Below are 16,657 nucleotides of genomic sequence, written 5' to 3' on the forward strand. Positions count from 1 at the left end.
TAAACTAAATGTTGATGCTTCTATTGATGAGGGGTCCAAATCTATTGGGATTGAGACTATTCTTCGAAATGCCTCTTGGAGATATTATTGCTCGTCTATCCAAACTACTAAGGGGTTGTTTGGTATGAGGACTACTGGAAAAGTTGAAGAGGGTAATCTGATAGTCTGGAAACTTGCGTCACTGTGTTTGGTTGTACATTGGAATCTAATCTATGATTCTTGGAATATCAATTTCTGTGTTTGGTTGTGCATAGGAATCTATCAAGTTTTCATATTTTCATAAAATTAATAATATAATTTTAAATTGCAAATGACATTTTAAAACTTTACCAAAATTTCCCTTAGATTATAATTTATAAACTATTTTACTCATGAAATATTTTTTAATAGAATTAAAATATATCGTTATTAAATATTAGAATCTAGTATAATTTTTAAAAATACAAAAATATCCTTATTTTTTTAAATAATATTTCATTTGTTATTTTAAACTAAATTAATGGTATAACAGCTTTACATATCAGTTTATTTAAATAAACAAACATTATTTATCATTTTATAGTTTAATATATGTATATTCGTTTTTATTTTATAAGCTTCAAAAAAAAAAAAAAAAGTAATCAACTAAAAAAATCATTGGCTTAAGATTTCTTTGTCAAAGCGTATTAGCTAATCTATTAGGTTAGTTAGTAAGTGCTACTTAGTTATAACTACTTTGCGTAGTCAGTAGGATTAGTTACAATTATGTTATTTGTCTAGCTTTAACTTTCCTCTTCCTGGGCTCTATATATGCTCTTAGCTTGTTATGAATACTTTGATAATCAATACAGAAGAATCATTTTCTTTACAATTCTTTGCTTTTCAATATATTCATCACATGGTATCTGTAACGACCCAAAATCCCTAATGTGGCTTAGAGTCTGGATTAGGGGGCCAGGAGGGCCATAATTGATTTATCATGCCATTAAATGATTATATGCATGGTTATGTGATTTATATTATTATATGATGATAAATGCATGCATGTGGGTCCACTTTTCATTATAAGGGTATTTTGGTAATTTAGCCCATGGAGGGCATATTTGTATATTTTCATGCATGTTTATGATTTATGGATGAGGCCACATTATTATGTGGATATGTTCGAGCTATTCGGCATGAGACGATATTAGAATGCAAGTTAGCGTTTTGATCATAACAGAGTTATTTACCGGGCTCGGGGTGAGTCTCGGGGTAATTTGATGATTAGTACATTACCGGAAATTAAAGGGTAATGGGGTTTGATTTAATTAACTATTTGAGAATATTGGGAATAATAGGAATTGGAGGACGTTAATTATGATTAACGGGATTAGAGGAGAAATGACACTTTTGTCCTTGGTGGCTGTTAAGGAAATAAGTTAGGCTTGGGGGCATTTTGGTCATTTGAACTTAGGATATATTTGAATTAGGATGGTTGTAGAAGAATTAGACAGCAAAACATAGCCTTCCTTCCTCTCCCACGATCATCTCTCCTTCTCTCTTTTCCTTTGAATTTTTTGAAGCTGAGATTGAGGGTTCAAGCTAGGAGATCAAAGCTTGAGGTTCTAGGCTAGTGTTTAGCCATTGAAGGGGGTTTAATTATGAGTTGAAGGTGAGGTTTCAACCATTATTTTTTGTTTTTTGCTATGTTTTGAGTTATTTTTTGATCTTAAAGTTTTGATTATAGAAGTGGTTATTTGAGGTGGTTTTAAATGATTTAAAGCTTGGGTTTTGTTGGTTGAATGATGGATGAATTGTGGTAATACTTGGGTGTGATTTCTGGGTTGATTGGTGAAGGTTTTTGGCTGGTTTTATTGGAGGAAATGGCAGGGGTGCTGTGTTCGTGGGGTCAAGTCACAACTTGGCCCAGGCAAGTCGCGACTCACTAGGCCAAGTCGCAACCCGCCCCTTCCTTTTGTGCCAGGGAGGAGTTTTCAAGGGGTTAGGCTCAGGGGTTTAATTCCTAAGGCTCGGGATCGAATCTACTAACCGTTTTAGTACAATTCGAGGTCCCGGGAGCGAGGTTTAGACCATGAACCTTTTATGATTTATTTTATTAATGGAATTCCATATTTAGCTATGACTAGGTGACCACTAAGGGATCAAAGGAGTGATCGTTCTCAAAGGTCGTTCTTTTATTATTTCTCCTTCGAACCAAAGGTAAAAAAATTGCACCCAGTATGTGACATGCATGGTTATTGATGAGGCATGTTGAGTGCTCTATATGTGGACATTGATTGCATATTAAATGCTTAGCAGTCTTGCTTATCTGTGAATGGAACTGACTTATTAGTTAGAAATGACAATGGTGTCGGTATTGATTGTGAAGCTGTGACTTATTAGTCAAGTTCGGCAGTAGTACTAAGCACTGGTCGTATGGAATTGACCAATAAGTCAAGAACGGTATTAGCGTGTTTAACGCAAGCCGAAAAGATTAGATCTAATCGACATAAGCATTATCAACATAAGCATGAAATGCTTGACCGACCTTAAGTTCGATGAAAACAAAAGCGCTTATCTAGTCTAAAGGCTAGTTACTTAGAGCCAGAGCCAAAAGGCTCAGGTGACTGTAACGTCACATGGCTTAAGGTGTGGAGCCCAAGTTCGTGACTTATTAGTTACTTATCTGATTCAAGTTTGTGACTTATTAGTTACTTATATGGTTTAAGTTCGTGACTTATTAGTTACTTATCTGATTCAAGTTCGTGACTCTATAGTCACTTATCTGGTTAGGGTGTGGAACCCAAGTGCGTGACTCATTAGTCACTTATCTGATTAGGGTACAAGCCCCAGCATGATTACCAGAATCATTGTTAATGTTCACTTATCTGATCTGCAAGCCCTAGTATGATTATCATAATCATTTATTGATATTGTATACATGCAGTAATAAGTTTTCTTGCTGAGCCTTGGTTCACGGGTGCTATGTGGTGCAGGTAAAGGGAAAGAAAAGCTCACCCAGCCTTGAGTGAAGAGCTTAGGTGGTGATGTGTACATATGCGGCCCCTTGACCACCACAGCCAAGGTGTTTCTTAGAGGAACTAGGGGTTAACCCTATTTTTGCCGCTTAGGTCGGTAGGTTGTAATTTTTACACTGCAATGACCATTTTGGATTGTAAATAACTTGTAAACGTTTTTATGGGCCCATGTACAGTGTTATGTTTTAAATAAAATATATCCATTCCTTTTGAATCTAGATTTTTGACCTTAGCCTATTAAAAATAGTTAGATGCACGTTTATAACAAAATGACTCGGTTAGCAAGTTAAGCATTGTTTAAAGTCCACAAAAATGATCTTGGAGTAACCAGGGCGTTGCAGTATCAAAGTTTCTTGCTCTACAACACTAGTCTTTATTCTACTTCGTTTTTCTCGATTCTCCATGGCAGCTTCAGCTACGACTACTGCTCCTCCCGCCGCTTCAGCTTCCAGCTCCAAGACGGTAATCTCGTTCAAACACGCTCTGTCCATTAAGCTTGAAGATCTCAATTACCTATCTTGGAAACATCAAGTTCTTGCCACAATCAGAGGACATTGTCCCTCAAAGTTTTTCGATCCTGATTCCACTCCTCCAAAATACTTCAACACAACCCAAGATCAAGAACATCGTCAAATTTCGTCCTCCTATGACGATTGGGAAGCCCAAGATCAATTGATTCTATCCTGGCTTCTCTCCCCATGAGTGACCACATTCTGTTTGGAATGGTGGGCAATGATATCGCTACACAACTCTGGGCATCTCTTCAAGAATTCTATATTGCCCAAACCCGCACAAAGATAAGTCAATTGAAAACTCAGTTAAGAAATACAAGAAAAAATTATTTATCCAGTAATACCTTCTCAATAAAAAATATCATTGATTTAATGAATTCCATTGGTCACAAAATTCCTCCCTCTAACCATATTGAGGCAATCTTTAATGGTCTGAGTAAGGAATTTGAAGTTTCCATCACATCTCTCAATACTCACACTGATGAATACTCTATTGCTGAAGTTGAAGCACTTCTTATGTCTCAAGAAGCTAGAAATGACAAGAGCTCAAAAAAAAAAAAAATTAGACATAACAGTAGGAGAGGAAAATTTGGTTGCTCACAACTTTGGGAATCGTCAATTTGGATTCTCAAGAGGAGGTTTCAATAATTTTTGTGGGGATTTCATTGGTGGTTTTCAGCAATCTTTCACTGGGTCTCCTCTATTCAGTAGTGCCATTGATACTGATTCAAGAATGATTTCAGCAACTCGAGGTGTTGCCCGTGGATATGGTGCTCATGCTGGTCGCTGGACCAATTCTTCTTGGCAAAGAAAACCTGTTTGTCAACTCTGTCAAAAGCCTGGTAATGTTGTTCTTCAATGTTTTTACAAATTTGACAAATACTTTTATGGTCCAACTAATTTTGTTGGTTCTTCAGGAAATCTCTCTTCAATGCAGGCTATGGTTGCCACTCAAGATTTAGTTGCAGACCCCAATTGGTATCCTACTCAGGTGCCACATATCACCTTACCCTTGATGCCAACAATGTCATGAACAACTGTGAATTCCAGGGTCAAGATCAAATATTAGTTGGTAATGGTTTAGGTTTGGATATTAAACATGTTGGATACTCTACCTTTATATCTCCTTATCAATCTAAATCTTTAGTCTTACATAATCTCTTACATGTCCCTGCCATTACAAAGAATATCTTAAGTGTTATCTCAATTTGCACAAGACAATAATGTTTTCTTTGAGTTTAATGCCAAATTTTGTTTTGTGAAGGATCAAGTCTCCAAGAAGACTCTTCTTAATAGAAAGCTTGACCGTGGCCTTTATGTTCCTAATCCCACTCAAATCAATCTACAACCTTCCTCCTCATGTTTCAGCTCAGTTCCCACTGAAGCACCTCCCTCAAATCTGAAGCCTAACAGCTTGACTGCCTTTCTTTCCCTCTATTAGGCCATAATTAAACTCAAATTGTTAAATCAATTTTGAATAAATGTAAAGTCCAATCCAATAATAAAAGTGTATTTGATTTCTCTTGCTTCCTTGGCAAAGCACATAAGCTTCCCTTTCCAAATTCATATAAAACTTGTAATTCTCCTTTGGAACTTAATCGCTCTGATTTATGGGGACTTGCCCCAAATACATCTTCATATGGCTACTCTTACTATATTAGTTTTGTAGATGCTTACAGCAGATACACATTGTAATATCCGTGTTGTGAAAAATAATATTTGGTTTTAAATACGCAAGTGCATGTAATCACACAAGTAATACAGTGATAAGTAGATCGTCTCCACAGGGATTGCAAAATAGAAAAATAGGCAAAACAATTACTAAACAACTTAAAAGTACTAACAATCAAACGGGTTGTTTATAAGCTAACGAAATATTAAAAGAGATAAAAATACTGAACTAAACAAGGAGATTTTGAAAGAAATATATGGATTGTAAAATGGACTTGAATTATTGATTCCCCCTATGTTGATTATCCTGAACAGATTGTTGCAACAATATTTTAGCAAAACTCCTAGGTTAACAAGAATTTACTAAACACTCATAAAACTTTCCCAAATTGTATGACATTAATTCTTTTACCTAATTAAACATATTCCTATGCCAAATCAGATTTAAGAATGCAAATTCAAGGTTCAATTCTTAAAATTTACACAAGGCAAATAACACATCCCTATGTTACTTACTAACATAATCTAACCTAGATTATGACTTGTGTCATCCAAGTTCTTCCCATTACATTTAATCTTTCCAGCATCAAACATAATTAAATACCTTACCATTTCTGGCCAAACAACAACAAGAGATTAATAATAAGCACACTTGAATGAACAAGAGAGATTTCAATAAAATAAGGTGCAAGAAATTACTACACTATAACATAGGGTTCATCAACAATTCAAGCCACACAAAAATTAGTTCATGGCCGAGTTAAGAAACATTAATCCACATTCAATACAGCCCATAAATATTTAGAGCAGAAATCAACTAGGAAATATAAAATGAAGTTTAGAAATAGAAGAAAGAACAAATCCAAATGATGCTTGAGCTTCTCTTTTTCGTCCTCCTTTTTTGGCTGATTTCTGGGTTTTCCTTCTTTCTTTCTTGTTGTTTTCTTTTCCAAAATGGCTGAGCTCCCTCAATGTGCGACTGACCCTCTCTAAGTACATCTAGGTTTCCCAATTTGGCCATGTAAGTACAATATTGCCCCTCCTTTTTGTATATACGTGGGTCTCCTATTTTCTTTTGACATTTACTTCCAATTTTTGACTCATGTTTTCTGTACTTGCCACCTCAGCAACTATTCTAGCTCACTCATTGAATTTCTAAGTGCGCCTAGGTGTCCAAAAGCAGCCTGCTCAAAATGCTTCAGCAAAATCTGCTTTGCTGCTGCAAACCTGATAATTCAACAATCAAAATTCAACTTAGATAGTTTCACATGTTAGATCATTCTTTGTACAAGTATCTATCCATGAAACTATTGTCTTCAACCCATAAGCTATTAAAAACTAAAAGAATAACTAAACTTAACTAAGATCAATAAAACACAAAAGTTAGCTACAAAAGCTAATAATAAACTAACATCACCCACAATTTTTTTTCACAATTATAAGTTCAAAAGCACATGAAATAACTCTTTATTCAAGAGTTATCACACCCTTAAACTTATGACATTACTCGTTCTCGAGTGTGACACTAAAAATAAGGCACAAATAACAAAAAGACATAAAGGGCACAAACTAAACAACAAAAACAAGACACAACAACAGTGGACAAACTTTGCTTTGCCAATGGTAAAATGGGGAAAGCTCTCAGGAAATTTTATTTTGAATAAGAGAAGCTGAATTTCAATCTTTCACAAGATTCAAACCAAATTCTTCAAATATTAATGTTACTGCCAAAATATGAATAAAATTTTTTACCCTTTAGTGCATGCATAACTTTTCCTAAACATTTTCAATCACCAAAAATCAAGCTAGATCTTGGTCCTAAAGCTTAAATAATGTCTCTATAAGTTACTTAGTGATTTCCTCTCCACTAATGTAGACAAACACCACACCAAAGATCAATAGGACTTTATCAAGCCTGTAATGATAGGCTAGGGTGAAGGTAGGATAAGAGAGATAAATTTTTGGCTCAAATCACCCTAAGCACCTCCATCTTTCTAGGACCTAAATACATAAATGCACACATTAATTTCCCCAAAGAAAACCCCACAACACAACATAAATCTTGCCACTAACCTTTATTACTAACATACAAAGACAAAAACTAAAACAACTTTTATTTTATTTGGAGAGTTACACCTCCAAACTTATTTACAAACTTACATACTTTTTGCTTTCTTTTTCTTTTCTGATTTTTTTAAGGTGCTTTTATGCAAGGGAGTGCACTCTTAAATTTTTTTTTTTGGATTTTCTATTTTTTTAGAATAAAGATAAACAAATAGATGACAAGAGAACAAGAAAAATGATGACACACTCTCCCCCCAAACTTAAAATCAACATTTTCCCCAGTGGTGAAAACAAGCAAAAGAAGAAAAGGAAAACGCTCACCCAATTTTCTCTTGCACACTCAACTCCTCTCAACCCCCTAAAATGCAACAACAAATCAATCCTATCAAGATCAAGGTGCTAAAGGGTTGTGGTGAAAAGAGGTGATTATATATATGTAAAGCTAGGCTAATGAGTGGCTAAGAAAGAAAAGTGACACTTAAGCTCAATGGGGTGACTAGGGATAAAAATTCATAAAAGGTAGGCTGCAAAGGCTCAAACGGTCCAAGGATGGCCTAAATCATTTCATCGGGGTGATGTTGTCTAGGATTTCGCCTCAAGGAAACTCACTAAGTAATTCTAGAAACTTAAGCTCTCACAAGAAACTGGCTCTTTCTAGGGTCTCAAAAATGTTTAATCAAGCTATGCACACACTAAAAAGAGAAACACTTTCAACAATCAATTGCTAGCAACATTCACACCCAAAGAATTTAGTTTCAAACTTAAGAAAGAAAGACATTCAACTTCAACTTAGATTGATTATATTTTTGAAGTTTTGCAAAGTCGTCAACGAGCCCCCTAGTTAAACACTAACAAAAACAAAGATTATCCTCAAAAGATCAACTAATCAACAAGACACAGACACAATATCCAGCAAGACAAAACAAACAAAGACTAAACAATAAACTACAAAAAGTAAACAACAGGATAATCCAAAACAGAAATTAAATGCAAAATTAGAAATTCAGAACAAAAGGTGGGTTAAAGAGGCTCCCCATTCCTATTCCTTGGAATTGGCATCCGAAGGAACAGGGTCATCGTGAACGGCTGGAGTGGTCCAATCCTCCAAAATAGAGCTGGGGAAAGCAGGAAATGTAGCAGTAGCTTTGGTGAAGTTTCGCTGAAGAGACTTGATAAACGCTGCATCCCGCTGTTTGGCTACTTCTAGTAGGCGTGCTGCTGAGTTTCAAGGGACACCATCCTCCGAAGAAGTTCCCGTTGCTGAACAAGAAGGTCATCGAGTGTGGGCGCAAGGGGGGGAGTGGGTGGAGGTGCTGTGGATGGCCCAGCTACAGATACAGGCTCGCAACTCTGAATAGTGATGATGAAGTCAATGTCCCGGCACTCAAAGAGCACATTCTTAGTGGACGCAGAAGGCAACCCAGCTCGAAGGCACAACTGTACGATGAGCGATGGAAAGAATAACTTGCCCTTTTTCTTCTTGGCACAACTAAAAATCTGCCTTGTGATCAACTTGCCCACATCGATACTTAAACCAGCCAGCATACAATATAACAAAAGTACCCACTCTTTGGATACCGTAGTGTCATGTGTGGTAGGCAACAGACGTCACTTGAGGAAATGCAACCACACTCCAGCTTTAGGTAAAATAGAGGTGTGAAACAAAGTGTGCACACCATCGAAAGAAACACACCATTGAGTGCCGGGAGATGCGACAAGCTGCAGTGCCTTGTTAAAATTGTCTAGTGTAGGGGCCACTACCATATCATTATAGACAGCGCACTCAAAACTGTCCAACCCAAATACTGAGTTAATAGCCTCACCAGAAAATGAAACAACCTTTCCTCGAACAATCACTTCAGAATTTGGAGAGGATGCCATGTTAGCTTAAAACTCACGCACCAATGGAATGATAGCATGCTTTGGTTTTTGATAGGAAGTTTCCCAATTGTGGTAGGCAAAAATCCTTTTTTGGGGAGCAACTTATTTGTCTTAATGGACTCATATTTTGCTCTGGCTTGAGCAAAAACAAATTTCTTAGTGGGACCTGAAAGGACCAGATTTTTCTTGGTGCTTGGGGTTGGTACAACAGTAGGTTTTGGCTGGGGTGTAGCTTTGGTGGTAGCGGAGGTCTTTTGTGTCTTGGGTGGAGGTGCGGCTGATGCAGGCTTTGTTGGCCTTTTGGATTTTTGTATGGTAGGTTTTGTCTTAGTTGCTGGTTTGGTAGTGATGGTGGTAGGGTCATTGACAGTGGCCGGGGAAGGCAATGGTAGTGGGGTAGTGTTTGGGACAAAGGGAATCTGTTTGGCTGGTGGTGGTACAGAGCTTGGGTCAGTGGATTTCTTTTTGGCTGGTGGTGGGGAAGAGCTTGGGACCTTGGTACTCTTCTTGGTTGGTGGTGGGGTAGATGATGGTTTGGATTTCCTTCTCTGTGCTCTTGTTTTGGTGGCCATGGTAGAAAAAAGGAACTAAATAGATCACAAAGCCGCAACACAACAACTGAACCAGGCACCCACACACCAAATATAACTGCTTAGCAATTGACAGCACCAGAACAACAAAACAGTATAACAACACGTGAACAACACTGTCAACAAATGTTCCAATAGCTGGCCCCAAAATCAAATACTAGCAGAGAACCCAACAATATTCACAGCAGAGGCACCATTGACAAGTAGAGAGGCAAAATAAAATGAAGAATTACCCAGGAGTAATCTCAGAGAACAAATTGTATGGGCCTGTGTAAAATTTCCAAAATCCCAGTGTAACTCACAGTGTAGGAAAATTTTGAACTGAGCCAAGGCTTGCTTTGGTTTATACTCGGTGCTGCCTAATGCTCGGTCTGGCTCGGATGTGCCTGAGCACCGAGTGGGTTTAGGCACAGAAGCTTGTGGACAGGGCTAGGTGCCTGGAGAACACGCGCCTCTGCGTGGTGCATGAATGGAGTTGTGGTGTTTGGGCTCGGTTTGGTCGATGCTCAACGTTGTCTTGAGGTGCCTAGGCTCGGTGATGTTTGTGCTCGGTGCTGGCTAGGAGATGCTGGGATGCCGAGTTGGGTTAGGCGAAGTAGCTTGTGGACGAGGCTAGGCACCTGGTGAAGTCGCGCCTCTGCGTGGTGCGCTTCTGAAGCTGCGCCTAGGTTCCGAGACTCGGAGACGCCTGGGCTAGGGCTTGGTGTTGCGTCTGACCAAAATAGCAAGTGGGCTCTCGGAGGAAAGGTGTGGGTGGCTTGGGTAGGCAGGGCAAACTCGCTTAGGGGCTCAAGCTGGGACGGATCTAGTGGGCTGTGAGGTGCGGGGTGACTGTTCACTCGTGGATGTAGGGAGATAATGATGGTGGTGATGGGGGAGGGTTTATGTGAGAGTGTATTTGATGGTGGCTGCCGAAGGTGAATAGGGTACATGGGGCATTTTATTTATATATATATAATATCTATATTTAGTAATATATATATTATGTTATTTATTTATTTTTCTGTATATATGTATATTTCTATATATATTTTGCACACATATATATAGAATTATATATGTATGCATATATATATATATATATTAACGAAACACGCCCCTGACTTGTGCCTGCCCAAATTGCCACCATTTTGCCTAAGTTTTGCTTCAGCAACCAAAATTTGATGTAACCCCTTCGTTATTTCGAGAATTTTTGCTCCCTGTTTGTTGAAGCAAAAAATTCGCAAAACCATCAGACCCAGAACTGGCTTCCAGAATGCAAAATTTTCACCTTGTAACCCGTGAAACACAAGAACAAAAGTAATACTACTTCTAAAAATAACATAATCACATGAAATTAAACTAAAGAACTAAAAGAAATTAGAAGAACAACAACTACTTATATATATTTATATTTTTTTTTCTTTGTTTTTTATATACATATTATTTTACACTTTTTCCTTTTTGGGTTGTCTTATAATTCGTGCCTGAATCACTTGACAACCAAAAATAACGACTTTAAGGATCCTCCAAAGTGATGGAGGTCTTCTTGCGGTCGACCTCACCTCCCCAATAATGTTTCAAACGATGCCCATTCACTTTGAATTCCCTTCCAAATTGATCTTCTCGAACTTCAACTGCTCCAAAGGGGTAAACTTTCACAATGGTGAATGGGCCTAACCAGTGGGACTTCAATTTTCCAGGAAACAACTTCAAGCGTGAGTTGAAGAGTAACACTTTCTGCCCCTTCTCAAAGACTCGAGCTTGAATTTTCTGGTCATGCCACCTCTTAGTTTTATCCTTGTACAGCTTAGCATTTTCATAGGAGAAAAACATCATCTCCTCCAACTCATTTAATTGTAACTTTCGAGCTTCTCTAGCAGCTTGGAGATCCATATTCAACTTCTTAGTGGCCCAATATGCCTTATGCTCCAACTCAACGAGCAAATGTCAAGCTTTCCCAAAAACCAAACGATATGGTAACATCCCCAAAGGAGTTTTGAAAGTCGTTCTATAGGCCCAAAGAGCATCATCCAATTGTTGAGACCAATCCTTTCTACTAGGATTCACCACTTTCTCTAGGACTCCCGTTATCTCCCTATTTGATATTTTTGCTTGACCATTTGTTTGAGGGTGGTAGGCTATAGCAATCTTGTGTTTCACACTATATTTGTCTAACAAAACTGCCAAAATCTTGTTCACAAAATGGGTGCCTTCATCACTTATAAGTGCCCTTGGAGTGTCAAAGTAGGTGAAAACATGCTTATGTAAGAACTTCATGACCACCTTGGAATCATTAGTAGGACTTGCCACTGCTTCAACCCACTTAAAGACATAGTCAACAACCACCAAGATATACAAATTTCTGAATGACGGTGGAAATGACCCCATGAAATCGATTCCCCAAACATCCAAAAATTCCACTTCAAGGATGCAATTCAAGGGAATTTCACTCCTTGCTAAAATATTTCCAACACGTTGGCATCGATCACATCTTTTAGCAAAGTCATGAGCATCCTTGAAGATAGAAGGCCAATGGTACCCCGATTGAAAAACCTTAGCCGATGTCCTTTGCCCACCAAAATGTCCACCATAGGGAGCTGAATGACAATGCTTTAGTATACTTGAAACTTCATCCTCCGGCACACAACACCTCATGATTCGATCTGGACATTGCTTGTACAAATAGGGCCCATCCCAATAATAAAATCTCACATCATGAATGAATTTCTTGAGTTGCTGCCTATTTAAATCAGGTGGTTGTAAACCACTCACCAAATAGTTGGCAAAATCAGCGTACCATGGTGCAGTGACTTGGTTCACAACCAACAATTGCTCATCGGGGAATGTCTCTCTAATAGGCCCTTCACCTTGTTTTTCACTACCAGCTTCAAGTCTAGATAAATGGTCAGCCACTTGGTTCTCCATTCCTTTTCTATCCTGAATTTCCATGTCAAATTCTTGAAGAAGCAACACCCATCGAATAAGTCTTGGTTTAGCATCCTTCTTGGCTATTAGATACTTAATCGCTGAATGATCAGTGTGAACCACCACTTTATTCCCCACAAGATAAGCTCTAAACTTGTCAAAAGCAAACACCACTGCCAAATGTTCTTTCTCGGTGGTGGTATAGTTCAATTGAGCATCGGCTAATATCTTGCTTCCATAATAAATGGAATGAAAGAACTTCTCTTATCGCTGCCCAAGTACGGCCCCCACAGCAAAGTCACTAGCATCGCACATCAATTCAAAAGGAAAAGACCAATCCGGAGCTACAATGATGGGTGTGGTGATAAGAGCTTTCTTCAAAGTCACAAATGCTTCTTGACACTACTTGGTGAACTCAAATACTCGATTTTGCTCAAATAAGGAACAAAGGGGCTTGGAGATCTTTGAAAAATCTTTTATAAACCTCCTATAGAAACCCGCGTGCCCTAAAAAACTTATAATCCCCTTGATTGTAGTAGGTGGTGGTAATTTTTCAATGACTTCAAGCTTTGCTATATCCACTTCTATGCCCTTGTTAGAAATTCTATGGCCCAAAACAATGCCTTCTTGTACCATGAAATGACATTTTTCCCAATTGAGTACCAAGTTTGTTTTTTCATATCTCGCCAAGACTTGCTCCAAGTTAGCCAAACAAATGTCAAAGGACTCACCAAATACTGAAAAATTGTCCATGAAGACTTCAAGAGACTTTTCCACCATATCTGAAAAATTGCCATCATACAACGTTGGAAAGTGGTGGGATTATTGCACAACTCAAACGTCATCCTTCTAAAGGAAAAAGTGCCATAAGGACAAGTGAAGGTATTCTTCTCTTGGTCTTCTGGCGCAATGGAAATCTGATTATAGCTTGAATACCCGTCAAGAAAACAATAAAACTCCTTTCCCGCCAACCGATTAAGCATTTGATCAATGAATGGCAGCGGGAAGTGGTCTTTTCGAGTAGGTTTATTCAGCTTTCAGTAGTCCATGCAAACACGCCACCCTGTCAATGTCCTTGTGGAATCAAATCATTATTCTCATTAGCCACCACTGTGACTCTAGGAACACACTCAATCGGGCTGACCCAAGAACTATCCGAAATTGGGTAAACGATTCCATAATCGAGCCATTTTGTTATCTCTTTTCTAACCACTTCCTTCATGATAAGATTAAGCCTTCGATGCTGCTCAGCAGAATTATTACATCAATCTTCCAAAAAAAATTTATGCATACAAAATGAGGATCTTATACCCTTGATATCCGCCATGGTCCAACCAATGGCCCTTGTGTATCTCTTCAAAACATCCAGCAACAGCCACTCTTTGTCAGCTCCTAACATGGCTGAAATAATCACGAGCAAAGTCTCATTATCTCTCAAATAGGCATACTTAAAGTGATTGTGCAAAGGCTTCAACTCTAACTTTGGTGGCTCTTGAATAGAGGGCTTAGGAGGCTTAAAATTCCCTTCCGAAAAGTCCAAGGACTCCAACGGCCTCCTAAATTTAGTAAAGGGTTGCTTTGACTCCACCCATGTAACTTGGTTTTTTTCCTCTTCACTTAAGTCTTCAAGCTCTTCAAGTGACCTCACCCCTATTCCATATTTAAAAGCTACCTTGTGGAATGTTTCAAAGACAATGGACTCAATTACACTCAGTCGAGAGCATTCCTCAATCTCATCCGGAAACTTCATAGCGTTGAACACATTAAAAGTCACTTGTTGGTCATTCACCCTTATAGTAAGCTCCCCTTTTTGTACATCAATCAAAGTCCTCCCGGTAGCTAGAAATGGTCTACCCAAGATAATAGGAACATCTTTATCCACTTCATAATCAAGAATGATGAAATCGGCCGGAAAATGAATTTATCAACTTGCACAAGTATATCTTCAATCTTGCCTTCCGGATGTGCCATAGATCAATCCGCTAATTGCAAAGTGACTGTGGTTGGTCTTGCTTCTCCAATTCCCAACTTCTTGAAAATCGACATGGGCATCAAATTGATACTAGCCCCCAAGTCACAAAGTTCTCTACCAACATCTCTACCACCAATAGAACAAGGAATTGTGAAGTTGCCTGGATCTTTCAATTTAGGAGGAATTTTATTCTTCAATATAGCACTACAACCTTCAGTCAAAGCCACCGTTTCAAATTCTCCAAGCCTCCTCTTCTTAGTTAAAACATCCTTAAAAAAATTTCACATAGTTGGGCATTTGTTCCAAAGCTTCCACCAACGGTATATTAATGTGAAGCTATTTCAAAACATCTAAAAATCTTTGGAATTGACCATCTTGCTGTTGCTTTTGAAATTGCTGAGGAAATGGTGGAGGTGGCTTGCTCATAGTCTTCTCTGTTACATTTTGCTGAGTAATTGCTGCAGCAATTGCTTCAGGATAAGCATTTGACATTTTCGAACTTACAACTCCGTCTTCCCTTTCCACACTACTTTGGATTGAAGTGGGCTCGCTGTTTCTCTTAGAATTATCCTCAGTCAACTCCAGATTTTTACCACTCCTCAAGGTAACCGCCTTGCAATGCTCCTTACCATCTCTCCTTGGATTTTCTGTATCACTAGGCAAGGTACCTTGTGGTCTATTCCTTAGCTCATTAGCTAGTTGCCCCACTTGAATCTCTAGATTCCTCAAGGATGTCGCTTGGCACTGAATCACAAAATCATTCTTCACCATATATTCTTTCATTAAACTCTCTAAAGAGCTTGATTGAGACACTTTAGGATGAGGTGGTTGAGCTCTTAGTTGTTGTTGAGAAAACCCTGGTGGATATGTAGGCTTGTTTTGCATTGGTGCTCTGCTTGAATTAGCTCCTTGACCCCCCCCCCCCCCCCCCCAATGAGAAGTTTGGATGCTGCCTTCAGCCCAGATTATAATAGTTTAAATATGGGTTATTACGGTTGGCATTTTGATTCCCCACATAACAAACCGAAGCAGGATTCGAAGGACAACTCTTAAATGTGTGCTCATTTCCACAATAAACACAAGACACATCAACAACTTGTCCCATAATAGCTGGTTGTACCATTCCCCCCAAACTCATGTTCTTGTGAAGGTTAGTCATGGATGAAACTTGAGCGGTCAAAGTTGTCAATGCATCCACTTCAAGTACACCAGCCACTTTTCGACTTGTTGAGGCTCTAGCATTGGACCATTGGTAATTTTTGCTTGCAATCCTTTCCAAAATCTTATAGGCTTCATTGTAGGACTTAGAGAGAATAACCCCATTAGCTGAAGCATCCAACACCACGTGAGTGGAAGACTTGAGCCCATTATAGAATGTTTCCATTTGTATACAATGTGGAATCCCACGGTGTGGGCACTTCCACAATAACTCTTTGAATCTCTCCCAAGCTTCACAAAAGGATTCATCTTCTAACTGCTGAAAAGACATGATTTCATTTCGAGTTGGTAGGAAGGGCGTTTAGCCAAGCTCTAGCTCGATCCCTCAAAGAGAAAGGAAACAATTTCAACCTTAGGGCCTCTTTAGTAACGCCTTGCAACTTGAATGAATCGCTCATCTCCAACAATGAACGAAGATGAAGATGAGGATCCTTAGTAGGCAGCCCACTAAATTGACCCATTGTTTGCAATATTTGGAACATCACGGGCTTCAACTTAAACTGAGCAGCTTGAATTTTGGGCCTAACAATACAAGGATTCAGCTCATTAAACATTGGGGCAGCGTACTCCCTTATGGCTCTTTCTCTATCATCGGCCATAGCAATCGCGTTAACGACATTATTAGCATTGGCTGCTTCATTAACAACTCCCTCAGTCGCATTAAGCATGGGTTGAGCTCTAATTTCCTCAACCCCTTCACCTTCTTGAGCCATAGCAAGGTGAATTTGAGCCCGTTGTTCCCTTAGTCTTCTTCTAACTGTTCGTTCAATCTCAAGGTCAAAAGGAGATAGTTCAATGTCTTCTTGCTCGTTCATATAGTAGATCCCTGAGAAAATACAAGAG

The 16,657-nt window shown here is 38.7% G+C and overlaps 2 protein-coding genes and 1 non-coding gene across 3 annotated transcripts; 1 reads left to right on the forward strand and 2 right to left on the reverse strand.

Moving 5' to 3' along the window:
- Positions 1 to 6,312: 6,312 nt before the first annotated feature.
- LOC133778945 (extensin-like) lies at positions 6,313 to 9,699 on the reverse strand. The gene is made up of 3 exons (XM_062218956.1): positions 9,149 to 9,699; positions 8,940 to 9,035; positions 6,313 to 6,409 (listed from the first exon to the last, which is right to left on the reverse strand). Exons 1-3 carry the CDS (start codon positions 9,697 to 9,699, stop codon positions 6,313 to 6,315), a joined length of 744 nt encoding a protein of 247 aa, XP_062074940.1.
- Positions 9,700 to 11,214: 1,515 nt separating this feature from the next.
- On the reverse strand, positions 11,215 to 11,592 carry LOC133778946 (uncharacterized). Its single transcript, XM_062218957.1, has one exon. The coding sequence runs from the start codon at positions 11,590 to 11,592 to the stop codon at positions 11,215 to 11,217; it is 378 nt and encodes a 125-aa protein (XP_062074941.1).
- A 4,404-nt stretch (positions 11,593 to 15,996) lies between these two features.
- LOC133781076 (small nucleolar RNA R71) lies at positions 15,997 to 16,101 on the forward strand. Its single transcript, XR_009869872.1, has one exon. It is a non-coding gene; the product is annotated as a small nucleolar RNA R71 (small nucleolar RNA).
- The last annotated feature ends 556 nt before the right edge of the window (positions 16,102 to 16,657 follow it).

Source organism: Humulus lupulus, chromosome 5 (genome assembly GCF_963169125.1).
Source record: "Humulus lupulus chromosome 5, drHumLupu1.1, whole genome shotgun sequence".
Classification (NCBI taxonomy): Eukaryota; Viridiplantae; Streptophyta; class Magnoliopsida; order Rosales; family Cannabaceae; genus Humulus; species Humulus lupulus.

Bases quoted from the DNA above. Each gene is read 5' to 3' on its own strand.
- LOC133778945 (XM_062218956.1), bottom strand. From the start codon at position 9,699: ATGGCCACCAAAACAAGAGCACAGAGAAGGAAATCCAAACCATCATCT. The intron at 9,036-9,148 runs GTGCGTGAGTTT...TGGGTTGGACAG, and splicing joins AGCATGCTATCATTCCATTG to TTTTGAGTGCGCTGTCTATA. The intron at 6,410-8,939 runs GTGTGTTTCTTT...TTGAATTATCAG, and splicing joins GCATCTCCCGGCACTCAATG to GTTTGCAGCAGCAAAGCAGA.
- LOC133778946 (XM_062218957.1), bottom strand. From the start codon at position 11,592: ATGGATCTCCAAGCTGCTAGAGAAGCTCGAAAGTTACAATTAAATGAG.